Source organism: Pristiophorus japonicus, chromosome 3, assembly GCF_044704955.1.
Source record: "Pristiophorus japonicus isolate sPriJap1 chromosome 3, sPriJap1.hap1, whole genome shotgun sequence".
Taxonomy (NCBI): Eukaryota; Metazoa; Chordata; class Chondrichthyes; family Pristiophoridae; genus Pristiophorus; species Pristiophorus japonicus.
This window is the reverse complement of record NC_091979.1, coordinates 64,865,717-64,892,816: the sequence shown is the minus strand read 5'-3', so window position 1 is coordinate 64,892,816 and position 27,100 is coordinate 64,865,717. Positions and strand designations below refer to the sequence as shown.

The 27,100-nt window shown below is 46.1% G+C and overlaps 1 protein-coding gene across 1 annotated transcript; it reads right to left on the bottom strand.

Annotated features, from left to right (window-relative positions):
* Positions 1-27,100, bottom strand: LOC139253935 (mucosal pentraxin-like). Its single transcript, XM_070873604.1, has 4 exons — positions 26,807-27,100; positions 8,543-8,604; positions 3,100-3,164; positions 1-623 (listed from the first exon to the last, which is right to left on the bottom strand). The coding sequence occupies exons 1-4, from the start codon at positions 27,098-27,100 to the stop codon at positions 1-3; spliced, it is 1,044 nt and encodes a 347-aa protein (XP_070729705.1).

The window sequence follows — 27,100 nt, the reverse complement described above, 5'->3', positions numbered from 1 at the left end:
TTAATTCTGTACCGTGCAGTCGTTGTTGTATTTTATGCTCACAGTTCCAGCACTTTCATATTGTATCGATGCCCAGTTGATTATGTTACCCCCGGGAAAGTGACAAACCTGACTTACAGTCTTGATGTCCTGAGCAGGTACAACATGGTCCCACAGATTTACATCTGATATCTCCCCAACAAAACACTGTTTGATATCAAACTTTCCCCCAACCGTGTCCTGTTCCTGACCCAGGATAGTCGTACCACCACTATGCACCACACCCCCCTGATGACCAAACTTCTGCAAGCTTCTCACTCCATTGATCCAGAAAGTTATCAGCCCTGTTTCAGACTCCCAGGTCACACAGATGTGATTCAGCAGATCATTCAACATTGGGAGGGAGAAACCAACAATGATAGAGCCAAAGTAAACAGACAATGTCCCATCATCATTGTGCCACAGCAACAATTCATTATCGCTCTTTGAGGTAGCATAAGAAAATAAAGCATAACCTCGCTTTACATTAGAGGCTGCCCTCAGGCAGAGAGTAAAGGAGGACAAATCGATAAAGTTTCTGGGATGCAGTTTGACATAACTGGTGACAGTTTCTCCTGGAAATATCAGTGACTTCCCTTGAAAACCTGCAAAATATCAGAGTTATCCTGGTTAGTGACTCTTCAAAACGGTATCAGCAGTGAGCTGCTTACAAAGAGAGATAGAAGAGATATATCATTAAAAGGGAAGTACCCTCAACAACCTCTGTCGCCCGTCCAACATGCATCGCTCCGTTGAAACAGACACTTTACTCCCTCTGGACACAGTTCACAGGTACTCTACACCATCCAACTCCCCCCCCCTCCTTTCACGCACACACTGTACCCCATCCAACTCCCCACCCTTTCAAACACACACTGTAACCCATCCAACTCCCCACTCTCATACACACACTGTACCCCATCCAACTCCCCACCCTTTCAAACACACACTGTACCCCATCCAACTCCCCACCCTTTCACACACACACTGTACCCCATCCAGCTCCCCACCCTTTCACATACACACCGTACCCCATCCAGCTCCCCATCCTTTCACACACACTTCACCCCATCCAACTCCCCCCCCCCCCTTTCACACGGACATTCATATGTTCATATCTCAGAAGGAATCGCTGAACATTAATTTGGAACAGGTGCACAGGCTGACTTTTCCCCACTCTGAACCAGGATGCTGAGGTCAATTGTAATGCCCTGACATAATTTGCTTCTTTCTGCTTCAGAAACTGTGGATCAGTGCGAGGATGGAACCTGGTCCCTTCCTGCTCTGTGTGGGGCTCGGATGGAGCAGCGGGTGTTCAGTGTCTCTCACGTAAAATATATTTTGAATGGTGTTTGCACACTATAGCCTGTGCAATTCCGAACTACAACATACTTCACTGGCAGTTACTGGCAGATAAATGCACATCACAAGCACAAAGGGAATGTAGCCTTTCATCCTGTGTCCAGCCTGTAAATGAGAAGAATCAATCGGTAATATAATTTGGTTTGAAGCTGATATTTAAAAGCAGAATTACCGACCCAGTCTCACGGGTCTAACCAACACACAAACCAGCCACCCTGGTACTCACTGCAGTACTTTCCCAAATAAGTCCAGTCCTGAGGTGTACCATGGGATGAGCGAGGCCATTCGGCCCATCTTCATTCATTCATCCAGAAAGATGATAAATATCACTTGTAGATGTGGGGAACAGTGAGGAGGATAGTGATAAGACTTCAATAGGACATAGACAGGCTGGTGGAATGGGCGTACGCTTCGCAGATGAAATTTAATGCAGAAGAGTGTGAAATCTTATTTCTTCCGTTCTTATGTAATTATACATTTGTTAGGAAGAACGGGGAGAGACAATATAAACTAAAGGGCATAATTCTAAAGGAGATGCAGGAACAGAGAAGGTATATGTGTACAAATCGTTGAAGGTGGCAGGGCGGTTTGAGATAGCTGTTAAAAAGCATACGGGATTCTGGGCTTCATAAATGGAGGCATGGAAATTACGATGAACTTTTATAAAACATTGATTCGGCCTCAACTGGAGTATTGTGTCCAATTCTGGGCAACGCACCTGAGGAAGGCTGTGAAGGTCTTGGAGAGAGTTGCAGAAAAGATTTCCGAGAATTGTTCCAGGGATGAGGGACTTCAGTTACGTGGATAGACTGGAGAAGCTGAGAATGATCTCCTTCGAGCAGAGAAGGCTGAGAGACGATTTGATTGGGGCGTTCAAAATCATGAGGGTTCTAGACAGAGTAGATAGAGAAACTGTTGCCATTGTTGAAAGAGTCGAGAAGCCAAGTACACAGATTTAAGGAGCTTGGCAGAAGAACCAGAGACGACACGAGGAAAAACTTTTTTATGCATCAAGTGATTAGGATCTGGAATGCGCTGCCTGAAAGGGTGGTGGAGGCAGGCTCAATCATGGCTTTCAAAAGGGAATTGGATAAGTACCTGAGGGAAAAATATTTGTAGGGCTGTGTGGGAAGGGCGGGAGTGGGACTAGCTGAAGTGCTCTTGCAGAGAGCCGGTACGGGCTCGACGGGCCGAATGGCCTCCTTCTGTGCTGTAACCTTTCTATGGTTCAATAATTCTAATACCTCCCCACGCTCCCCATTGCCCCATCTAACTGTTCCTTAAATGATCGCAGGGATTTCCTCTCCCCGACTCTATTTCAGAGTCCATTCCATGTGTCGATTTCTCTCTCATGATCTCGGTCCTGAGTTCCTCTGTTATTAGTTTGGCCCTATGTCCCCTTCTCCCACTCTCCCTAATTAATTTGCAGTAATATTCTGGAGTCACCATTTCCATGCCCTTAACTATCTGATATCCCTCTGTCAGATCTCCTCTAAGGCGCCTCCTCTCCAGTTTGAAAAGCCAAGTCGCTCCAGACTTTCCCCTTAACGAGCGGAAGCAGTCTCGCCTCCGAGTCGGAAGGTTGTTCAGCAAGAGTTTGATATTGTCCCCTTACACCAGCATGATGTCTTTTTGCAGTTTCCCCCTTTCTCCTTCTTTCTCTGTCTCTCGCTATCTGTGTAATTTTTCTCTCTCTCTTTCTCTCTCTCAGTCACTTGCTCTGAAGATCCATCTCCCTCTGCAGATTCGTTCCCTCTGTAGCTTTTCTCTCATTCTCCCTCTTTCTGCAGAAGAACGCAAGAAATTAGAGATAGAGTAGGCCATTTGTGTCAGATGTGGCTCAGTGCGTAGCATCTTCACCTCTGAGTCAGAAGGTTGTGGGTTCATGTCCACCCCAGGGACTATAGCACAAAATTCTAAGCTGACACTCCATTGTCGGTCGTGTCATCTTTCGGATGACAACGTTAAACCGAGGTCCCGTCTGCTCTCTCAGCTCCACCTTCCTGCACTATCTCCATAATCCCTTAATTTCCTTAGTTCCTAAAAATTGATCGACATCTGTCTTGAATATACTCAACGACTGAGTCTCCACAGCCCTCCGGGATTGAGAATTCCAAAGATTCACCACCCTCTGATTGAAGAAATTTCTCATCTCAGTCCTAAATAGCCGACCCTTTATCCTGAGACTGTGACACTGTGTTCTAGACACTCCAGCCATAATCTTGGAAACATTTTCCCAGCACCAACCCTGTCTTGCTGTCTTGCTCTCTGTCGGTGTCTGTCTCTCTGTCTGTCTCTCTGTCTCACTCTTACTCTCTGCAGGTTCACCCCTCTCTCTATCTTTCTATCTCTCTCTCTCTCTATCCATCACCATCACTGAAATTCCCTATCTCTCTGTACCTTCCCCATCTCACTGCAGGTTCTTTCTCTCTCAATAGGTTCCATTTCTCTCAATGGATTTACAAAGTGTACTCACAGTCACTTAGTGTGGCAGGCAATCCAGGTCCTCACACTCAACGATCTGCAATGGTGTGGCATTTGATCAGATAATTTATGAAAGTCCCAATGACAGCAATGGGATCATTGACCAATCAATCTTTTTCTGGTGAACCTCTCCCACTCACTGTCCCGATTCCAGAGAGGTCACGCTGGTTAATTATTAAATGTTCAATCTGCTGATACAATTCTATTTTCCCTAAGTATTTGCGTACTCTGCCAGGATTGCATCAGACAGGTTTCACAATGCTGCCTCTGGGAATAGGTCAGTCTGAGCATCTGAGAATGGGCTGCTCTGGACCTCAGGGAAATGTCGCCCTGGGCACATGGGAATGCACCACTCGGGCCTTCTCCGAAAGGACCCATTAATTCCCTTAATATCCAAAAATCTATCGATCTCTGCCTTGAATATACTCAATGGTTGAACCTCCACAGCCTTCTAGGGTAGAGAATTCCAAAGATTCACAATCTTCTTAGTGAAGAAATTTCTCCTCATCTCAGTCCCAAATTGCTAATCCCTTATCCTGAGACTGTGCCCCCTGGTTCTAGACTCCCAGCCAGGAGAAACACCCTCCGTGTATCTATTCTGTCAAGCACTGTAAGGATTTTTTTGTTTCAATGAGATCACATCTCATTCTTCATAACTCTAGAGAATATAGGCCCAGTCTACTCAGATGTTGTATCTCCTACGCTTGCACGGGAAGGTGCCCTGGGAAGGGGTGGGGGCATTGGGGGTGATTGATGAATGGGCCAGGGTGTCGCAGAGGGAGCAGTCACTTTGGAATGCCGAAAGGGTCGGGGCGGAGAAGATATGTTTGTGATAGGATGGTGGAAATGGCGGTAGATGACCAGTGAATTTGAAGGTGGTGGGGCTGAAGGTGAAGACCAGGGGAACTCTATCGTGGTTCTGGGATGGAGGAGAAGGGGTCAGAACATAAGTACAGAAAATGGAACGGGCACTGTCGAGTTTCCTGTCAACCATGGTTGAGGGGAATCCCTGGTTGAGGAAAAACAAAGACATATCTGATGCACTGTAATGGAAGGTGGCTTTGAGAGAACAGATGCGATGGAGACAAGGAAACTGGGTGAATGGAATAGAGGCCTTCCAGGAGGCTGGTTGGGCTTCTGTTCAAGGAAGAAGTCGGAGCACCCTCAGGCCATCCTGGTGGTGGATGGAGTTGTAGAGAGATCGGATGTACATGGTGGAAAGGAGAAGGTTAGGGCCAGGAAGCTGAGAAATGTTAAAGTGGCGGAGGGCATCGGAAGAGTCATGGATGTAGGTGGGAAGATACTGGACAAGGGGAGAAAAAGAGAGTTGAAGTGGGAGGAGATAGGATCCGTGGGACTGGAACAGGCTGACAGAATGGGTCTATCAGGGCAGTCCTGTTTGTGGATCTTGGGAAGGAGGTAGAAGCGGGCTGTGCGGGGTTGGTGGGTCTGTGTTTGGAGGTAGTGGAGGGAAGAACTCCAGAGGAGATGGGGTCAGTGACAGCAGAATGAGTGGTGTTCTCATTGAAATGTGTAAAATTTTCAGTGGGCTTGACAGGGTAGATGGTGAAAGGCTATTTCTCCCTGGCTGAAGAATCTAGAACTAGGGGGCAAAGTCTCAGGATAACGGGACAGCCATTTAGGACTGAAATGAGGTGGAATTTCTTCACTTGGAGGGTTACATAACATAAGGAACATAAGACATAGGAGCAGGAGTAATCCATATGGCCCCTCAAGCCTGCTATGCCATTCAATAAGTTCATGGCTGATCTGATCTTGGCCTCAACTCCACTTTTCTGCCTGTTCCCCATAATCTTTGACTCTCCTATAGTTCAAGAATCTGTCTATCTCAGCCTTGCATATATTCAATGCTTGTGCAGAAATCAGCAAACAACTTGCTCCAGTCAGTAAATCAGGGATGGATGGACTTGGATCTGTAAACACTAAATGTGCAACTGTTGTCAACACAGTTCATGCAATCTTGGCATCCACAATTTAGTTTACATAAGAACATAAGAAATAGGAGCAGGAGTAGGCCATAATGCCCCTCGAGCCTGTTCTGCCATTCAACACGATCATGGCTGATCCGATCATGGACTCAGCTCCACTTCCCTGCCCGATCTCCATAACGCCTTATTCCCTTATTATTTAAGAAACTGTCTATTTCTGTCTTAAATTTATTCAATGTCCCAGCTTCTACAACTCTCTGAGACAAAGAATTCCACAGATCCACAACCCTCTGAGAGAAGAAATTTCTCCTCAGCTCAGTTTTAAATGGGCGGCTCCTTATTCTCAGATTATGCCTCTAGTTCTAGTCTCCCCCATCAGTGGAAACATCCTCTCTGCATCCACCTTGTCAAGCCCCCTCATAATAATATACGTTTCGATAAGATCACCTCTCATTCTTCTGAATTCCAATGAGTAGAGGCCCAACCTACTCAACCTTTTCTCAAAAGTCAACCCCCTCATCTACGGAATCAACCTTGTGAACCTTCTCTGAACTGCCTCCAAAGCAAGTGTATCCTTTTGTAAATATGGAAACCAAAACTGCACGCAGTATTCCAGGTGTGGCCTCACCAATACCCTGTACAACTGTAGCAAGACTTCCCTGCTTTTATACTCCATCCCCTTTGCAAGAAAGGCCAAGATTCCATTGGCCTTCCTGATCATTTGCTGTACCTGCATACTAACCTTTTGTGTTTCATGCACAAGTACCCCCAGGTCTCGCTGTACTGCAGCACTTTGCAATCTTTCTACATTTAAATAATAATGTGCTCTTTGATATTTTCTGCCAATGTGCATGACGTTACACTTTCCAACATTTTACTCCATCTGTCAAATTTTTGCCCACTCGCTTAGCCTGTCTATGTCCTTCTGCAAATTTTTTGTATCCTCCTCACACATTGCTTTTCCTCCCATCTTTATATAGAAACATAGAAACATAGAAAATAGCTGCAGGAGTAGGCCATTCGGCCCTTCGAGCCTGCACCACCATTCAATAAGATCATGGCTGATCATTCAACCTTAGTACCCCTTTTCTGCTTTCTCTCCATACCCCTTGATCCCCTTAGCCATAAGGGCCATATCTAACTCCCTCTTGAATATATCCAATGAACTGGCATCAACAACCCTCTGTGGCAAGGAATTCCATAGGTTAACAATTCTCTGAGTGAAGAAGTTTCTCTTCATCTCAGTCCTAAATGGCCTACCCCTTATCCTAAGACTATGTACCCTGGTTCTAGACTTCCCTAACATTGGGAACATTCTTCTCGCATCTAACCTGTCCAGTCCCATCAGAATCTTTTATGTTTCTATGAGATCCTCTCTCATCCTTCTAAACTCCAGTGAATAAAGGCGCAGTTGATCCAGTCTCTCCTCATATGACAATTCAGCCATCCCTGGACTCAATGTGGTGAACCTTCTCTGCACTCCCTCAATAGCAAGAACGTCCTTCCTCAGATTAGGAGACCAAAACTGTACACAATATTCCAGGTGAGGCCTCACTAAGGCCCTGTACAACTGCAGTAAGACCTCCCTGCTCCTATACTCAATCCCCTAGCTATGAAGGTCAACACACCATTTGCCTTCTTCACCGCCTGCTGTACCTGCATGCCCACTTTCAGTGACTGATGAACCATGACACCCAGGTCTCATTGCACCTCCCCTTTTCCTAATCTGCCACCATTCAGATAATATTCTGCCTTCATGTTTTTGCCACCAAAGTGGATAACCTCACATTTGTCCACATTATACTGCATCTGCCATGCATTTGCCCACTCACCTAACCTGTCCAAGTCACCCTGCAGCCTCTTAGTGTCCTCCTCACAGCTCGCACCACCACCCAGTTTAGTGTCATCCACAAACTTGGCTACGTTACTGTGGTATATTCACAGAGCACAAGCACACACAGCTTCCTAGGTATAGCGACTCCGGTACTACACTCACGGATGCACCTGTGTCGAGTTCCATTGGTGTCTTGAATCCCACGACATCTATGTGGATTTTGATACTTTTCGAATCGCTGTCCATTAACCTCGTGCTCCTGATGACATATAACTCTAACATCTCCTCGTCCTGTTGTTGTTCGACCATGCTATGTAGTCTCTGGGGATTTCTACTCATAGCTTTGAACGCTGGACTCATAGCTTTGAAAGCTGGACTTATAGTTTTGAAAGCTGGTTTACCCTTCAGTTGGCAAGCCTTCGCAAGATGCCCAGTCTTTCTGCAGAAGAAACACTCTGCCTTCACATATGGACAACTTTGAGCAATCCCAGGCACCTATAGCACGACTTCAATGCTTTGTTACAATTTTCAGTTTCTGAGATATTGGGCCCACACCACCTTTTATTTTGAATCTACAGGCGATTCACCTTGGTTAACTGACGACTGTAATTATTATGAAATTCTCGGGAATATTGATCGGCCATGCCCATCGACCTCGCTGTCTGACAAGCAATCTCAAAAGTCAACTCATCCGTCGTCAACAACTTCCTTCTGATCGCATCATTTTTCACCCCACAAACAAAACTGTCCCGCAATGCTCGGTTTTGAAAGTTTTCAAAATTACAGTGAATAAGTAGCTTTTTTAATGCTACCATGTAATCACTGATAATTTTATCAGTCTTTTGATTTTGTATACCGAAACGATAGCTTCGTTAGTTAGATAGCAATTTCTAACGGTTTGAGGTTATAGTGCTGCTCCAGGTTCGTTAAAATCTCTTTAAGTGTTGTGTCCTTTGGCTAGTCAGGCACAAGCAGATTTATCAGCATTTCATACAATTCAGGTCCAACTTCCGACAAGAAGATAGCTCGCTTCCGTTCCAACACAGCCCGGTTCTGATCTGCATTCTCTGGAACTTCGATTATATTATTTGCAGTGGAATACATTTTTAGCTGATCCATATATGCGTTAAGCCTTTCCTGGCCGCGTTCATATTCACCTAAGTGTCCCATTACTGCTATGGGTGCTGCCATTTTTGACTCTGCAGTTTAAACTAGTGTACTCATTTTTTACCTCGGATTTTGTAGCTATATCCAAAGACAGAGAAGCTTCCAAAATCTCTCTGTTGGCTGGCTGAATCCTTCACCAATAAAATTTCAGCTTTAAATCATCCAAAAAATCCCATCTCGCTGCCAAATGTAATATATTCACAGAGCACAAGCACACACAGCTTCCTAAAATGAATATAGCTTCGGAAGTCTCTGAAACTTCCTGGTTCTTGTAAGCTGACTGTTTATTCCCTTTAGTTGCAGTAACACAATATGTCCACATCCACAGTGTGGAGCTACAGACATTACAGTTAGACTCGGTCCCTTCTTCCAAGTCGTTAATATAGATTGTAAATAGTTGGGGTCCCAGCACTGATCCCTGCGGCACCCCACTGGTTACTGATTGCCAACCCGAGAATGAACCATTTACCCTCACTCTCTGTTTTCTGTTCGTTAGCCAATCCTCTATCAATGTTAATATATTACCCCCAACCCCGTGAACTTTTATCTTGTGCAGTAACCTTTTATGTGGGACCTAGTTAAATGCCTTCTGGAAGTCCAAATACACCACATCCACTGGTTCCCCTTTATCCACCCTGTTCGTTACATCCTCAAAGAATTCCAGCAAATTTGTCAAACATGACTTCCCCTTCATAAATCCATGCCGACTCTGCCTGACCGAATTTTGCTTTTCCAAATGTCCTGCTACTGCTTCTTTAATAATGGACTCCAAATTTTCCCAACCACAGATGTTAGGCTAACTGGTCTATAGTTCCCTGCTCTTTGTCTGCCTCCCTTTTTAAATAGGGGCGTTATATTTGCAGTTTTCCAATCTGCTGGGACCTCCCCAGAGTTTTAATTGCCTCTCCTCATTCTTCCTACCAAAATGCATCGCTTTGCACTTTTCTGTGTTGAATTTCATCTGCCACGTGTCTGCCCATTCCACCAGCCTCTCTATGTCTTCTTAAATTCTATCACTGTCCTCCTCACTGTTCACTATACTTTCAAGTTTTGTGTCATCTACAAATTTTAAAATTGAGCCCTGTACACCCAAATCTGCTCTTTGGCATGGCTATCAAGTCCGCATGCCAAATCCATTGGTGTCCAGCTGAATTCCACTTTGAAAGTTATCACCAGTAGACTTTTATCGATGACATCTTGGCTGCCCTTGCTTGCAAGTATCACACATCTACGCCATGAATATACAGTCTCCACGGAATACCACCGCTACACCAGCAAAGGCATGATGATCCATGCTGTCTTGAACAAGATACCAGCACAAGTGTCAAATCTAGAAGGCCATTTTGGACCATCGCCGAAGCCCTTCAGCGATCTGCCCTCAGCCTTGTTGACTGATGGTGAAATGCTTGGTAAAACTGAGACATACAGAAAGGATTCCTTATGGAGGACTCCACAGTACAACTTGAAGGATCAAACCTTCCTCGCAAACAGTGGACAACCATCAACCGCCTCAGAACTGGTCATGGGAGATGCTGCCACCTTCCGCGTAGATGGAAGATTAAAGCATCCCCATCATGCAACTGTGGAGCTCATGATCAGATCCTGGAGCACATCATTGAGCTCTGCCCTCAGAGGAAATTCACAGGCAGCATACAAAATATCCACGCTGTTACACCGGAGGCTTTGGCCTGGATATCTTACTTAGATATTGACGTTTGATTTGCTTTACTACTACCAAATGGAAGAAGACTGAGCTTGGTAATGGTACAATCATGGTCATATCTGAAAGCATATGTCCTTGTACCCTGTCTTCTGAAAGCTGCCTCCTTTCTGTAGTCTAGCCTTAGATAGATACATACCCAACAGAATAGCAAGTAGTTCTGGAACCAAGAGCCCGAATTTGGTGGCCTTACCGCCCACTGCCATAGGTTGCTGTCAGCTGCCGCTGAGTTTTTTTACCGCTCTCCCCTCGGTGACAGATTCGTCGAGGTCTGCCGCTGGCGGGAGGGGAATACCGCTGGAAACCGCCCGCTGAAGGCCAATGGCGCACCAGTCGCGTAAGTAGCCTCCCGCCCGCCGAGCTGGCAAATTCCTCCGGGTGTAAGTCAGCAGCAGCAGGGGGAAGGAATTGCATGGAGGCAGGTCTAACAACAAGGGTAAGTAAGAAGACCTGCAAAAAAGGTTTGTGAACTTCTTTTATTTATCTTTCTTTCAGCAATTTATGAGTATGTGGTCCCCTGAATGTTTTCCATTGTTTTTTTTAATTTTAATTTCTAGCTGTTCCGCCCTCTCTGGGCCCAACTCAATCCTCGGCGGCACTTTGGCAAAGATTGCATTTGCCGCCGAGATTGGGAGTTCCCACCCAGATTCATGGCATAAGTCGTTTTTTGGCCGTCAGGTTTTTCTTTTGGAGGAATCTCCCTGGTTAAGTACCACCAGGTCTCCCGGCGATCCTCGTGGTCCTTTGGGCGACACTTGAGCGGGCCTTGGCTTGACCAAGTTCGGGCCCTCAATCATTGGACTCATTACACATTGTATCAAAATGTTGTCCGGACCGGGGTCAAATAGGGCTGCGTCATCGCCCCAACCCTCTTAACAATCTTCCTCGCTGCCAGGCTCCACCTCACAATCAACAAGCTCCCCGTTGGAGTGGAACTAAACTACAGAACCAGCGGGAACCTGTTCAACCTTCGCCGTCTCCAGGCCAGGTCCAAGACCACCCCAATGTCTGTCGTTGAGCTACAGTACGCAGACAACGCCTGCGCATATACAGAGGCTGAACTCCAAGTCATAGTCAACGTATTTACTGAGGTGTACGAAAGCATGGGCCCTAAGCTAAACATCCGTAAGACAAAGGTCCTCCACCAGCCTGTCTTTGCCGCACAGCACTCCCCCCACCGCCAGTCTACAAGATCCACTACGCGGCCCTGGACAACGTTGACCATTTCCCATACCTCGGAAGCCTCTTATCAACAAGAGCAGATATTGACGACGAAATTCAGCACCGCCTCCAGTGCGCCAGCGCAGCCTTCGGCCGCCTGAGGAAAAGAGTGTTTGAAGACCAGGCCCTCAAAACTGACACCAAGCTCATGGTCTACAGGGCTGTAGTAATACCCCCGCCCTCCTGTATGGCTCAGAGACATGGACCATGTACAGTAGACACCTCAACTCGCTGAAGAAATACAACCAACGATGTCTCTGCAGAATCCTATAAATTCCCTGGGTTGATAGATGCACCAACGTTAGCATCTTCGACCAGGCCAACATCCCCAGCATTTACACACTAGATCAACTCCGCTGGGCAGGCCACATCGTTCGCATGCCAGACACGAGGCCCCCAAAGCAAGTGCACTACTCGGAATTCCTTCACGGCAAGTGAACCAAAGGTGGGCAGCGGAAACATTACAAGGACACCCTCAAAGCCTCCCTGATAAAGTGCAACATCCCCACCGACACCTGGGAGTCCCTGGCCAAAGACCGCCCTAAATGGAGGAAGTGCATCCGGGAGAGCGCTGAGCACCTCGAGTCTCATCACCGAGAGCATGCAGAAATCAAGCACAGGCAGCGGAAAGAGCGTGTGGCAAACCAGTCCCACCCACCCCTTGACGCAACAACTACCTGTCCCACCTGTGACAGGGACTGTGGTTCTCATATTGGATTGTTCAGCCACCTAAGGACTCATTTTTAGAGTGGAAGCTAGTTTTCCTCGACGTGGAATATACAGCACAGAAACAAGACATTCGTCCCAATCAGTCCATGCCAGCGTTTATGCTCCACTCGAGCCTCCTCCCGTCTTTCCTCATGTGGCTCTATCTGCAGAACCCTCTATTCCCTTCTCCCTCATATGCTTATCTAGCCATCCCTTAAATACATCTATACTATTCACTTCAACCATTCCCTGTGGTAGCGAGTTCCATATTCTAACCACTCTCTGGGTAAAGAAGTTCCTTCTGAAATCCCTATTGATGGCCTCTAGTTATGCTCCTTCCCATCAGTGGAAACACTCTCTCTACTCTATCAACACCTTTCATAATTTTAAAGGCTTCTATTACGTCACCCTTCAGCCTTTTCTGTGCAATAGAAAAGAGTCCCAGCCTGTTTATCCTTTCCTGATAGGTATACCCTTGCATTTGTGGTATCAGTCTTGTGAATCTTATGTGCATCCTCTCCAGTGCCTCGATATCCTTTTCATAATATGGCGACCAGAGTTGTATGCAGTACTCCAAGTGTGGTCTAACCAAGATTCGATACAAGTTTAGCAAAACTTCTCTACTTTTCAATTCGATCCCTCTAGAAATAAACACTAGTGTTTGGTTTGCATTTTTATGGCCTTGTTAACCTGTGTTGCTACTTTCAGTGATTTGTGTATTTGTACTCCGAGTTCCTTTTGCTCTTCCACCCCATTTAGATTCTTGTTTTCCACGTAAAATGTTACATCCCTACTTTTCTTACCAAAATTACAGGGTACTAGTTTTTTTTTAAATTTGAGGTTTATGTAAATGTAAATTCCCCAGCTGCCTTGGTGCGATTTGAACTCCTGTTTCACGCGTCATTAGTCCAGACCTACTGAATTAATAGTCCCGCAACATAACCACTATGCTACCGTTCCTGATCAGATCTTTCCTCAGATTGAAAAGTAAATCAGGGTCGGACGGATATGGATCAATAGAAAATGGTTGAATGTTGACAGTGAACTTGGCAAACTTGACTTCATCCAAATCTCTGCTGGCTGTGTCTCCCACCAAGTCCCGTTCACCCATCACTCTCTGTGCTTGCTGACCCACATTGTCGCCCAGTCCGGCAACGCCTCTATTTTACACTTCTCATCCTTGTTTACAAATCCCTTCATGGGCTCTCCCCTCCCGATCTCTGTAACCTCCTCCAGTGCTGCAACAATCCGAGGTATCCTCCAATTCTGATCTCTAGCACATGCCCGATTTTCATCGCAGAACCCAGAGTAATTTCCCAACAGCGATCAGTTCACTGAGCCCAGAGCAGGGATTGAATGTGTGTGCGAGAGTGTGTGTGAGTGTGTGTGTGTGTGTGAGTGTGTGTGTGTGTGTGTGTGTGTGTGTGTGTGTGTATGTGTGTGATTGTGAATGAGAGTGTGTGTGTGTGTTTGTGTGTGAGTGAGAGTGTGTATGAGTGAGAGTGTGTGTGTGTGTTTGTGTGTGAGTGAGAGTGTGTGTGAGTGAGAGTGTGTGAGTGAGTGAGAGTGGGTGTGTGAGTGAGAGTGTGTGTGTGTGTGAGTGAGAGTGTGTGAGTGTGAGTGAGAGTGTGTGTGTGACTGAGAGTGTGTGTGTGTGAATGAGAATGTGTGTGTGTGAGAGTGAGACTGCGTTTGTGTGTGAGAGTTTATGTGTGTGTGTGTGAGAGAGTGTGTGTGTGAGAGTGTGTGTGTGTGAGAGAGTGTGTGTGTGAGAGTGTGTGTGTGAGTGAATGAGTGAGTGTGTGTGTGTGTGTGTGTGTGTGTGAGTGAGAGTGTGTGTGAGTGAGAGTATGGGTGTGTGTGAATGAGAATGTGTGTGTGAGAGAGAGAGAGTGAGTGAGTGAGCGAGTCTGTGTGTGAGAGAGACTGTGTGTGTGAGAGTGTATGAGAATGTGTGTGTGTGTGTGACTGAAAGAGTGTGTGTGAGTGAGAGAATGTGTGTGTAAATAAGAATGTGTATGTGTGAGTGAGTGAATGAGTGTGTGTGAGTGAGAGAGATTGTGTGTGTGAAAGAGTGTATGTGTGAGAGTGTGTGAGTGAGTGTGAGTGAGTGAGTCTGTGTGTGAGAGAGAGTATGTGTGTGAGAGAGTGTGTTGTGACTGAAAGAGTGTGTGTGAGTGAGAGAATGTGTGTGTATAAATAAGAATGTGTGTGTGAGTGAGTGGATGAGTGTGTGTGAGTGAGAGAGATTGTGTGTGTAAGTGTGTGTATGTGAGAGTGTGTTTGTGTGTGTGAGTGAGTGTGTGAGAGAGAGTGTGTGTGAGAGTGTGTGTGTGAGTGAGAGTATGTGCGTGTGTGAATGAGAATGTGTGTGAGCGAGAGTGTGTGTGTGTGAGAGAGAAAATGTGTATGTGTGAGTGTGTATGAATGAGAATTTGTGTGTGAGTGAGAATGTGTGTGTGTGAGAGAGAGTGTGTGTGTGTATGAGTGAGTGAGTGTGTGAGAGAGAGAATGTGTATGTATAAATAAGAATGTGTGTGTGTGTGTGAGTGAGTGAATGAGTGTGTGTGACTGAGAGAGATTGTGTGTGTGTTTGTGTGTGTGAGAGAGATTGTGTGTGTGTTTGTGTGTGTGAGAGAGTGCGTGTGTGAGTGAGTGAGTGTGTGTGAGTGAGAGTGTGTGTGTGAATGAGAATGTGTGTGAGCGAGTGTGTGTGAGAGAGAAAATGTGTATGTGTGAGTGTGTGTGTGAATGAGAATCTGTGTGTGAGTGAGAGTGTGTGTGTGTGAGAGAGTGTGTGAGAGAGAGTGTGTGTATGTGTATGAGTGAATGAGTGTGTGAGAGAGAGTGTGTGTGAGAGTGTGTGTGTGTATGAGAGTGAGTGAGTGAGTGTGAGTGAGTGAGTGAGTCTGTGTGTAAGAGAGTGTGTGTGTGAGAGTGTGTGAGAGTGTGTGTGTGTGTGACTGAAAGAGTGTGTGTGAGTGAGAGTAAGTGTGTGTGTAAATAAGAAGGTGTGTGTGTGAGTGAGTGAATGAGTGTGTGTGTGTGAGAGTGTGTGAGTGAGTGTGTGTGAGTGAGTGAGTCTGTGTGTGAGAGAGAGTATGTGTGTGTGTGACTGAAAGAGTGTGTGTGAGTGAGAGAATGTGTGTGTATAAATAAGAATGTGTTTCTGTGAGTGAGTTAATGAGTGAGAGAGATTGTGTGTGTGAGAGTGTGTGTGTGTGAGAGTGTGTTTGTGTGTGTGAGATTGTGTGTGTGATAGTGTGTGAGTGAGAAAGTGCATGTGTGAGTGAGAGTGTGTGTGAGTGGGTTAGTCTGTGTGTGTGTGAGTGTGTCTGAGTGTCTGAGAGGAACAGTTTGTAAGTGCATGTGTGTGTATGTGAGAGAGAGTGTGTGTGAGTGTAAGTGTGTGTGTGTGAGCATGAGATTGTGTGTATGAGTTAGAGAGTGTGTGTGTATATGAGAGAGTGTGTGTGTGAGTGAGTGAGTGAGTGTGTGTGAGTGAGAGTGTGTGTGTGAATGAGAATGTGTGTGAGCGAGTGTGTGTGTGTGTGAGAGAGAAAATGTGTATGTGTCCGTGTGTGTGTGAATGAGAATCTGTGTGTGAGTGAGAGTGTGTGTGTGTGAGAGAGAGTGTGTGAGAGAGAGTGTGTGTATGTGTATGAGTGAATGAGTGTGTGAGAGAGAGAGTGTGTGTGAGAGTATGTGTGTGTATGAGAGTGAGTGAGTCAGTGTGAGTGAGTGAGTCTGTGTGTGAGAGAGTGTGTGTGTGAGAGTATGTGAGAGTGTGTGTGTGTGTGACTGAAAGAGTGTGTGTGAGTGAGAGTAATTGTGTGTGTAAATAAGAAGGTGTGTGTGTGAGTGAGTGAATGAGTGTGTGTGAGTGAGAGAGATTGTGTGTATGAGAGTGTGTGTGTGAGAGTGTGTGAGTGAGTGTGAGTGAGTGAGTCTGTGTGTGAGAGAGAGTATGTGTGTGTGTGTGACTGAAAGAGTGTGTGTGAGTGAGAGAATGTGTGTGTATAAATAAGAATGTGTTTGTGTGAGTGAGTGAATGAGTGAGAGAGATTGTGTGTGTGAGAGTATGTGTGTGTGAGAGTGTGTTTGTGTGTGTGAGATTGTGTGTGTGATAGTGTGTGTGTGAGAGAGTGCATGTGTGAGTGAGAGTGTGTGTGAGTGGGGTAGTTTGTGTGTGTGTGAGTGTGTCTGAGTGTCTGAGAGGAACAGTTTGTAAGTGGATGTGTGTGTGTATGTGAGAGAGTGTGTGTGTGAGTGTAAGTGTGTGTGTGTGAGCATGAGATTGTGTGTATGAGTTAGAGTGTGTGTGTGTGTGTATATGAGAGAGTGTGTGTGTGAGTGAGTGAGTGAGTGTGTGTGAGTCAGAGTGCGTGTGTGAATGAGAATGTGTGTGAGCGAGTGTGTGTGTGTGTGAGAGAGAAAATGTGTATGTGTGAGTGTGTGTGTGAATGAGAATCTGTGTGTGAGTGAGAGTGTGTGTGTGTGAGAGAGAATGCGTGAGAGAGAATGTGTGTATGTATATGAGTGAATGAGTGTGTGAGAGAGAGAGTGTGTGTGAGAGTATGTGTGTGTATGAGAGTGAGTGAGTGAGTGTGAGTGAGTGAGTGAGTCTGTGTGTGAGAGAGTGTGTGTGTGAGAGTGTGTGTGTGTGTGTGACTGAAAGAGTGTGTGTGAGAGAGAGTATGTGTGTGTGTGTGACTGAAAGAGTGTGTGTGAGTGAGAGAATGTGTGTGTATAAATAAGAATGTGTGTAAATAAGAAGGTGTGTGTCTGAGTGGGTGAATGAGTGTGTGTGAGTGAGAGAGATTGTGTGTGTGAGAGTGTGTGAATGAGTGAGAGAGATTGTGTGTGTGAGAGTGTGTGTGTGAGAGTGTGTTTGTGTGTGTGAGATTGTGTGTGTGATAGTGTGTGCGTGAGAGAGTGTGTGTGTGAGTGAGAGTGTGTGTGAGTGGGTTAGTCTGTGTGTGTGTGAGTGTGTCTGAGTGTCTGAGAGGAACAGTTTGTAAGTGCATGTGTGTGTGTATGTGAGAGAGTGTGTGTGTGAGTGTAAGTGTGTGTGTGAGAATGAGATTGTGTGTATGAGTTAGAGAGTGTGTGTGTGTGTATGAGTGAGTGTGTGTGTAAGAATGAGTGTAAGTGAGTGAGTGAGAGTGTGTGAGTGTGAGAGAGTGTGTGTGAGTGAGAGTGTGAAAGTGTATATGTGTGTGAGTGATTGTGAGTGTGTGTGTGTGTGAGTGAGATTGTGTGTGTGTGAGTAAGTGTGTGTGAGTGAGAGTAAGAGAGTGCATGTGGGTGTGAGTGTGAGAGTGTGTGTGAGAGCGTGTTTGAGTGAGTGCAAAAGTGTGTGTGTGTGAGTGTTTGTGAGTGTGCGTGTGAGTGAGTGAGACTGTGTGTGTGTTTATGTGTCTGTGTGAGTGTGTGTGTGAATGTGTGTGTGTGTGTGTGTGTGTGTGTGTGATTGGAACTGTGTGTGGGTGTGTAGGTGCGTATGGGAGTGTCTGTGTGTGTGGGAGTGTGTGTGTTAGTGGATGTGTTTGTGAGTGAGAGTGTGTGTGTGTGAGAAAGTGTGTGTGAGTGAGAGTGTGAATGTGTGTTTGTGTGTGAGTGTTTGTGAGTGTTTGTGAGTGTGAGCGTGTGTGCGTGGGAGTGAGTGTTGTAAGGACACTCCCATACGCACCTACACACCCACACACAGTTCCAATCACACACACACATGCAGTCTCACTCACACACACACACACACACTCACACACACACTCACACACACACACAGTCTCACACACACATAAACACACACACAGTCTCACTCACTCACACGCACACTCACAAACACTCACACACACTTTCGCACTCACTCGAACACACTCACACTCACACACACACACTCTCACACACTCATACACACATTCTCACACTCACACACACATGCACACACACATTTTCTCTATGAGGGGGTCAGGTTCCCTTCTGACCAACTTGAGCGGTTTGAATCGCTCCCACTCCCTTGGGTTCTAGACTCTGGATTTATTTCGGGGATGTGACAAAGTGCAAAGGACACTGGTTTGGTGCAAAAGAACTTTGATTTTTATTACAGTCAAGAAAATACAAACTTAGAATCACTCTAATAAGAAGGTACAATGTCAAAACTTATTCAAACTTATTAAAGAATAGTACCTTACACAGTCACAGTCACATTAGAGTCATTATAAGCTATTACAATAGCTTATAATGACTCTAATAGAGAACAACACATTACATTCAAAGGGGGTTACACCTCCCACCTCCCAATACCTAATCCTAGCTAGGTTAGACACCAGGGCAGGCAGGGACTATGCATACCAATCCTTTTGACAGTTAACAAAAGGTCGCGGTTTCGGGGTTGGCTGGATGTGGTAGGGTCTACTTGCCATACCCCGAATGTTGGCGAAGATTTTCTGCTGTGCAAGCTTCAGTGAGTTGAGTCCACTGATGCGGTATGGCGCGTTTTGGATCTGTGGGGTAAGTACCCATTTTCTTTGGTTAGTAATAGGTTTCTACAGTCTTTTAGGTAATGTTTTACCCGTTGGTAGGTCAGGATCAGATTGTAGAGTGGAAACTTTTCGATTCTTCACATTTTTTTCCCGTTGGAGTTTTGTTTCGAGTTTGGTCGATCAGGTGGTTTTTCGTTGATACCACGTTGGTTGTGGTCGGTTGCTGCCGCGATGGTGATGTTCTTCCTTCCTTCAGGACTTCAGGACTTCATGACTTCGAGGCTGGAGAAGTTAGTTTACAACTGTCGCATTGATTTCTCTCCTTGTCTTGATGACATCAGCTTGGTCTCGATTGTTATGACAAAGTGTGTCATACCCTCTGTTGAAACAGGGGCCAGTTATACGGTTTGACTGGTTCTAATCTTGGCGCCAAATCAGTTCAGAATTCTTTGTTTAAAGTTGGCGGGCTTGACTCTTTATAATATTTTGGCAGGCTCGTTAAAAGTTAATATGTCTTGGGTGGGTTTATGTTTCTTGATGGAAATATTAGTTTGATAATTGCAATGTCCTTTTGTGCTTAGCTTTTCACATACAGGCTGGATTGGGCCTCTTTGTGATGTATATGCTGAAATGGTTTTCCAGTTTCAAGTTGATGGTTAGCTATGTTGTAATGTTAATGTCCCTTGTGGAAAAGGATTCTCGAATACCTATTTCTCCAGACAGGTTACTTTAGTCCTCACATCCAGGTGGTCTCACTAATCAGGTTGTCTCCTGTCAGTCCTTTTAGGCCCGTCCACAGCCTTGAATTTGTCTTGTAAAAGTTCAAAATTCTATTAAAGTTCGTAGTTTCTTCCACAAGCACTTTAGGGTTCCAAACTTTTTGGTAAATAGTCCCAAATTAAATTTCCTTTCGAATGAGACCAAACACAGGGGGGGTTCTTTTGAACTTTGCACCCCCTCAGTCCCCCCTGTTGACACTCCACACTCTTGTGTGCCAATCAAGGTAAGCAAAATTCCTGCTACCGAGAGCCAACCTTCCCTGCATTTATACCAGCAAAACATTATCTTGCATCCCCCGTTTAAATGCAATGCAATTTACAGGCGAATACAGTCGTTACAATTCGGTTACAGTATAGAAGGGGTGCCCCTCCTTTACTCGTTTTTTCAGTAAAGTAACGGTATACAGTCAAACACAACTTTAAGTAAAATAAAATGAAAGCACATAGTAACACATTCTCAAGGAGCATAAAGGTCCATGGTCAAACACATTTTAAGTTCAGTAAAATAAAGGTTCATAGCCAAACACATTTTCAAATAACATTCTTACAACACTCGATATTCTGCGGTTTACAGCAGGTAAAATCAAACAGAAATTAAACATGGTAATATGGTGTCACCCCTCCCTGTGCGATTCCCAAGTTCGGCCAAGGAGCGTATAGCAGCCTTTGGTGCCTGACCTGATGGCCTCTGCATTTCACTCGGCAAGTGAGACACCATAAGTGAAGAATAATTGCGAGTTGACAGTTAACTAAAGTGTGGGAAGCGATTTGGATCCAGACTGGGGCTTCTATATTTCTGAAAAGGTCCTACCAAGGCGGAATTGTGATCTCGAGAATCTTTTTCCCTATCAAAATGGTTTTCTGTTCTCCAGTGTAGAAGTGTTTCTGTGAGATAATTACAGCTTTTAGCAGAGCGGTAAGATATTTGGGTAGAGGGGGCATTGCATAGCCAAAATGTACAACATAATCCTGCAGGTTTGTAATGTTTTCCTTCACAGTGAGGTGGACAGTGGAGGATTCAGGAATGGGGACAATCCGTTCCTGGGCCACTTGAACTGATGCCTCAGACTTGAAGCAAAAACTGCTGTCACTCACCGGACACCAGAAGTGTCCATGTTGGTGGTGGGTTGCACTGGTGGTGACACATAGAAACATAGAAACATAGAAAATAGGTGCAGGAGTAGGCCATTCGGCCCTTCTAGCCTGCACCGCCATTCAATGAGTTCATGGCTGAACATTCAACTTCAGTAACCCATTCCTGCTTTCTCGCCATACCCCTTGATCCCCCTAGTAGTAAGGACCTCATCTAACTCCTTTTTGAATATATTTAGTGAATTGGCCTCAACAACTTTCTGTGGTAGAGAATTCCACAGGTTCACCACTCTCTGGGTGAAGAAGTTCCTCCGCATCTCGGTCCTAAATGGCTTACCCCTTATCCTTAGACTGTGACCTCTGGTTCTGGACTTCCCCAACATTGGGAACATTCTTCCTGCATCTAACCTGTCTAACCCCGTCAGAATTTTAAATGTTTCTATGAGGTCCCCTCTCATTCTTCTGAACTCCAGTGAATACAAGCCCAGTTGATCCAGTCTTTCTTGATAGGTCAGTCCCGCCATCCCGGGAATCAGTCTGGTGAACCTTCGCTGCACTCCCCCAATAGCAAGAATGTCCTTCCTCAGGTTAGGAGACCAAAACTGTACACAATACTCCAGGTGTGACCTCACCAATGCCCTGTACAACTGTAGCAACACCTCCCTGCCCCTGTACTCAAATCCCCTTGCTATGAAGGCCAACATGCCATTTGCTTTCTTAACCGCCTGCTGCACCTGCATGCCAACCTTCAATGACTGATGTACCATGACACCCAGGTCTCTTTGCACCTCCCCTTTTCCTAATCTGTCACCATTCAGATAATAGTCTGTCTCTCTGTTTTTACCACCAAAGTGGATAACCTCACATTTATCCACATTATACTTCATCTGCCATGCATTTGCCCACTCACCTAACCTATCCAAGTCGCTCTGCAGCCTCACAGCATCCTCCTCGCAGCTCACACTGCCACCCAACTTAGTGTCATCCGCAAATTTGGAGATACTACATTTAATCCCCTCATCTAAATCATTAATGTACAGTGTAAACAGCGGGGGCCCCAGCACAGAACCTTGCGGTACCCCACTAGTCACTGCCTGCCATTCTGAAAAGTACCCATTTACTCCTACTCTTTGCTTCCTGTCTGACAACCAGTTCTCAATCCATGTCAGTACACTACCCCCAATCCCATGTGCTTTAACTTTGCACATTAATCTCTTGTGTGGGACCTTGTCGAAAGCCTTCTGAAAGTCCAAATATACCACATCAACTGGTTCTCCCTTATCCACTCTACTGGAAACATCCTCAAAAAATTCCAGAAGATTTGTCAAGCATGATTTCCCTTTCACAAATCCATGCTGACTTGGACCTATCATGTCACCTCTTTCCAAATGCACTGCTATGACATCCTTAATAATTGATTCCATCATTTTACCCACTACCGATGTCAGGCTGACCGGTCTATAATTCCCTGTTTTCTCTCTCCCTCCTTTTTTAAAAAGTGGGGTTACATTGGCTACCCTCCACTCCATAGGAACTGATCCAGAGTCAATCGAATGTTGGAAAATGACTGTCAACGCATCCACTATTTCCAAGGCCATCTCCTTAAGTACTCTGGGATGCAGTCCATCAGGCCCTGGGGATTTATCGGCCTTCAATCCCATCAATTTCCCCAACACAATTTCCCGGCTAATAAGGATTTCCCTCAGTTCCTCCTCCTTACTAGACCCCCCGACCCCTTTTATAACCGGAAGGTTGTTCGTGTCCTCCTTCGTGAATACCGAACCAAAGTACTTGTTCAATTGGTCCGCCATTTCTTTGTTCCCCGTTATGACTTCCCCTGATTCTGACTGCAGCGGACCTACGTTTGTCTTTACTAACCTTTTTCTCTTTACATATCTATAGAAAGTTTTGCAATCCGTCTTAATGTTCCCTGCAAGCTTCTTCTCATACTCCATTTTCCCTGCCCTAATCAAACCCTTTGTCCTCCTCTGCTGAGTTCTAAATTTCTCCCAGTCCCCAGGTTCGCTGCTATTTCTGGCCAATTTGTATGCCACTTCCTTGGCTTTAATACTATCCCTGATTTCCCTTGATAGCCACGGTTGAGCCACCTTCCCTTTTTTTATTTCTATGCCAGACAGGAATGTACAATTGTTGTAGTTCATCCATGCGGTCTCTAAATGTCTGCCATTGCCCATCCACAGTCAACCCCTTAAGTATCATTCGCCAATCCATCCCAGCCAATTCACGCCTCATACCTTCAAAGTTAGCCTTCTTTAAGTTCTGGACCATGGTCTCTGAATTAACTGTTTCATTCTCCATCCCAATGCAGAATTCCACCATATTATGGTCACTCTTCCCCAAGGGGCCTCGCACAACGAGATTGCTAATTAATCCTCTCTCATTACATAACACCCAGTCTAAGATGGCCTCCCCCCTAGTTGGTTCCTCGACATATTGGTCTAAAAAACCATCCCTTATGCACTCCAGAAAATCCTCCTCCACCGTATTGCTTCCAGTTTGGTTAGCCCAATCTATGTGCATATTAAAGTCACCCATTATAACTGCTGCACCTTTATTGCACGCACCCCTAATGTCATGTTTGATGCCCTCCCCAACATCACTACTACTGTTTGGAGGTCTGTACACAACTCCCACTAACGTTTTTTGCCCTTTGGTGTTCTCCAGCTCTACCCATATAGATTCCACATCATCCAAGCTAATGTCCTTCCTAACTATTGCCTTAATCTCCTCCTTAACCAGCAATGCTACCCCACCTCCTTTTCCTTTTATTCTATCCTTCCTGAATGTTGAATACCCCTGGATGTTGAGTTCCCAGCCCTGATCATCCTGGAGCCACGTCTCCGTAATCCCAATCACATCATATTTGTTAACATCTATTTGCACAGTTAATTCATCCACCTTATTGCGGATACTTCTTGCATTAAGACACAATATGTCCCACCTCCTATGTATGTTACCTGTGGAGGGACATGGTCTTGTGCCATTACCTCCATGGTGCAGTTAATAGGCTGTGCCTGCCAGCAGCTTTAAACCCACACTGTGACTTTGAATGGGCACTCAAGTACTGGGGACACAGTATTACGTGTGCACCCCGGCTCCGGCACCCGGAGAGGTCAGTACCCGTTACAGCGTGTTCCCACTTTATGACATTGGGTGGGACCGCTGTGAAACGAATGTGTGCACCTCCCTGAATAACTCCAATGTTTTCTGCCCGGTATACCGGTGCAGGTCGGGCTGTCCCACCCATGACCGGCATCCTTAATACTATCCCCATAATGTTGTGGTTCGGTTTCCCACAGTCTACTAGGACAGGATAGGCTTCAGAGGCTAGGCGGAGCTGGCACAGGCTTAGTGAATTGCTGTACGGGTGGAAGGCTGCAAGGTGCTTGTTTCTGATCCAAAAAGGGACTACACCTTGTTTTAAATCCTCCAGGTTGTTGCGGCCCTCGCCCAACAACCATGCCCCATACAGTAGCCCCATACAGTACACACTCCTCGTTCTGTGCAGCCTGGTCCGAACGTTTCTATCCTCCCGTATGAGTGCATTCACTGTCTGTGCATGTTTTTCCAGCTCAGCCACTATTTCTTTTAAATGGATAGTCATAGCCTGGTCCTCGTGTAGTTCTGATCCTGCTACTGTATTCTCTTGTTTTAAGATTTTTCTCAATTGGTTCTTTAAACTGTTTATCTGTGTTTGCAGCTCGATGTCATTTAGGCTATTTATTACAGAGGATGCTGTGTTGTAGGTAGTGAAAACGCCGTTTATGATTCCCCTTCTTGGTCTCCCCAAGCCCATGGTGTCCTAGCGTTTAGGGTGTATAGGCCTGCATTGTCTATATTTCCAAAGTCTAACTCTTAAAATTTCTTGAACATGTCTCCGAGTAGGGCCTGGTATAGCAGCTCTGTTTCCTTTGGGCACCATGCAGGTAGGTGTACCTCGGTAAGATTTAATATTACTGAAGCTACTGCATAATGTACCCCCTGGTATAACACCTTTTCAGTCGGTACCAATACTAATCCATTCCCAGGTCCCTTGGTGGTGGTAGGACACCTTTCTATTACTGTGCATATTGGCGGGGTTGTGGGCAGGGGTTTCTTATTGTGTGCTCTTAATTCAGTGGCATTAATTGGGAGTGGGGAGTGTGGGAGCACACACCCGTGTAGGCTAGAGTCCTACCCTATCTCTTCTCCTTCATCTTGCCTTTGCCTGGCGAAGGCGATCAATATGCCTGCGGGTCAAATACTCTCTGATCCCCACATGCAAACATAAATTCCTTGTTCGGATTCCCACCATTTGTCCCAACACACTTTTACTCCTCCCCATGTCCCCGTGATGGTGCGATACATATCATTACCGAATCTTTCCCAGTCTGATTCCTGGTCCCATGTGTCCTTGCTGAGTTTTCTGAGCCACCACCATCTACCCAGGGAAATGTTTCCTTTGCAAGTCAAACATACACGATTTCCCTCTATAATACTGACTCGGGTAGCGATGATCCATATCCGGGGACATGGAACTGAGGCCTCCCCGTAGGTAAAACCTTCCTGGCTGGAGTAGCGGGTAGAATTAAATCCCAGCCATCCTGGCCATCTTCCCTCGTGGGCATAAACGGCGAGTTCTTCCATGCCCGGGGTGCCACACCCGGCGGTTACGATCGGTGTTCTTTCTCCTGAACACCTGTAAATGAGGGATTCTTCCACATCTCCCTGGTCGCCGCTGCTCATCCTTATCAGGGTGAGCAGAAATAGGACCCTTCTCATGCTGCTCTCTTTCCTGTAGAGGTACATAAAACAGATTGTCTAGCCCTGAGAAAACTCTCTGGCTTGTCAAAGGTGACTGAATTCCAATTTGGGCTCATAGTCTTTAATTGACTGGCTGTCTTATTCAGTTCCTTGTGGACTGATGTCTGCTCTCACGTTCATCTCAGAGCCATTTTGCTTGTTATCGCACCGAAGCTTCCCTTGACAGTTATACTATATAGATTCTTCGTACTCCCAGGTATTACCTGGCCTGTGCCTCTTTTAATAGCTGCACAGGTAGATTATTTTCCTGACCCCAGTTAACTAATACATATATACTTATCATTACACAGATAATCTTACACTACCCTAAATTATTCACTAAACATTCTTAAATTCATATTTTACTATTTATGTACATCTGCCACCCGTCTCCGGGTGGCCAGGTTAATTCCTGCCTTCTTTCTTTCTTCTTCTTCCGCTGGGGGTCCAGCGAGGTCGGTAATAGGTCGGCCTGTACTGCAGGACCCGGAGTGTCCTGACTGGAGGTGGGTTCGAGTCCCACACTATCGGGGGAACGTCCCCTCCGGTGCTGCAGCACACCACTCATTTGGGGGTGGCTGCTTGGTTTGTTTCTTCCCCTGGAGGTTCTACCTGGTCGAGGGCTACGGGCTGGGGACTTCCAGTTGGTGGCTAATCCACCGCTATCTCTTCTGAGGGTCCCTTGTTGCCTGAGGCTACCGGCTGGGTGTCCCTGTTCGCAGGCTGGTCTCTAACCTTAGGTGCCCTTTTGCGGCTGGTCCCTTTCCCGGGGCTGAACCATTTAAATTGGGGCGCTGGTGACCATGGTGTCTTTGGCCGTGGTGTGCGGGGAGTCCTTCTCAAGGCTCCGGCTGCTGGGGGTGCGTTCGAGTCCCAAATGATTGTGGGGACAGCTCCTCCAGTAACACAGTCTACCGCTCCTCTAGGTGCAGTCTGTGCGTCTGCCACGTCCCCTGTGGGATTTCCACAGTCAGGGGTTGTGGGCTGGGGGTCCCTGTCTTCAGTAGGGTTTATAGTTTTTGGCTGTCCCTTACATTTTGCTGCTGCCCCTGGGGATTTATGTGGAATCACTTTGTTCGGCGGAGCAATTTTATGGCAAAGACCATGGGGCTTGCCTTGTCGACAATGTGGTACGGCCCCATGCACATTGCCTCAAAGACCCCTACTCTAGCATAGTTCCTCACCATAACCTGGTCACCTATCTCCCACTCATGGTGTTTGCGGGACTCTTGCTGGCAGGGTTCTAGTTGCAGTCGGTTGCTCCGATGCTGTTTTACCATGTTGTTAGCAATATGCGAGTGAATCTGTTTAAGGTGTTCAAACAGATTCTCGACAAAGCTGTCCCGGTTCGCTTCCCTAAGCTGACCTTCCGTGAGTACCGGGGCTAACACATGGGTAGGGGTTCGCATGGCTCTGCCAGTCATAAGCTCGTACGGGAAGTACCCCGTGCTCTTTGACTGGCTGGCCCGGATCCTCAT

Bases quoted from the DNA above. Each gene is read 5' to 3' on its own strand.
- LOC139253935 (XM_070873604.1), bottom strand. From the start codon at position 27,100: ATGAGGATCCGGGCCAGCCAGTCAAAGAGCACGGGGTACTTCCCGTAC. The intron at 3,165-8,542 runs GTTAGAAATTGC...GTTCTTCTGCAG, and splicing joins CAGCACTATAACCTCAAACC to AAAGAGGGAGAATGAGAGAA. The intron at 624-3,099 runs GCAAGTGACTGA...GATATTTTGCAG, and splicing joins GAGGGAGATGGATCTTCAGA to GTTTTCAAGGGAAGTCACTG.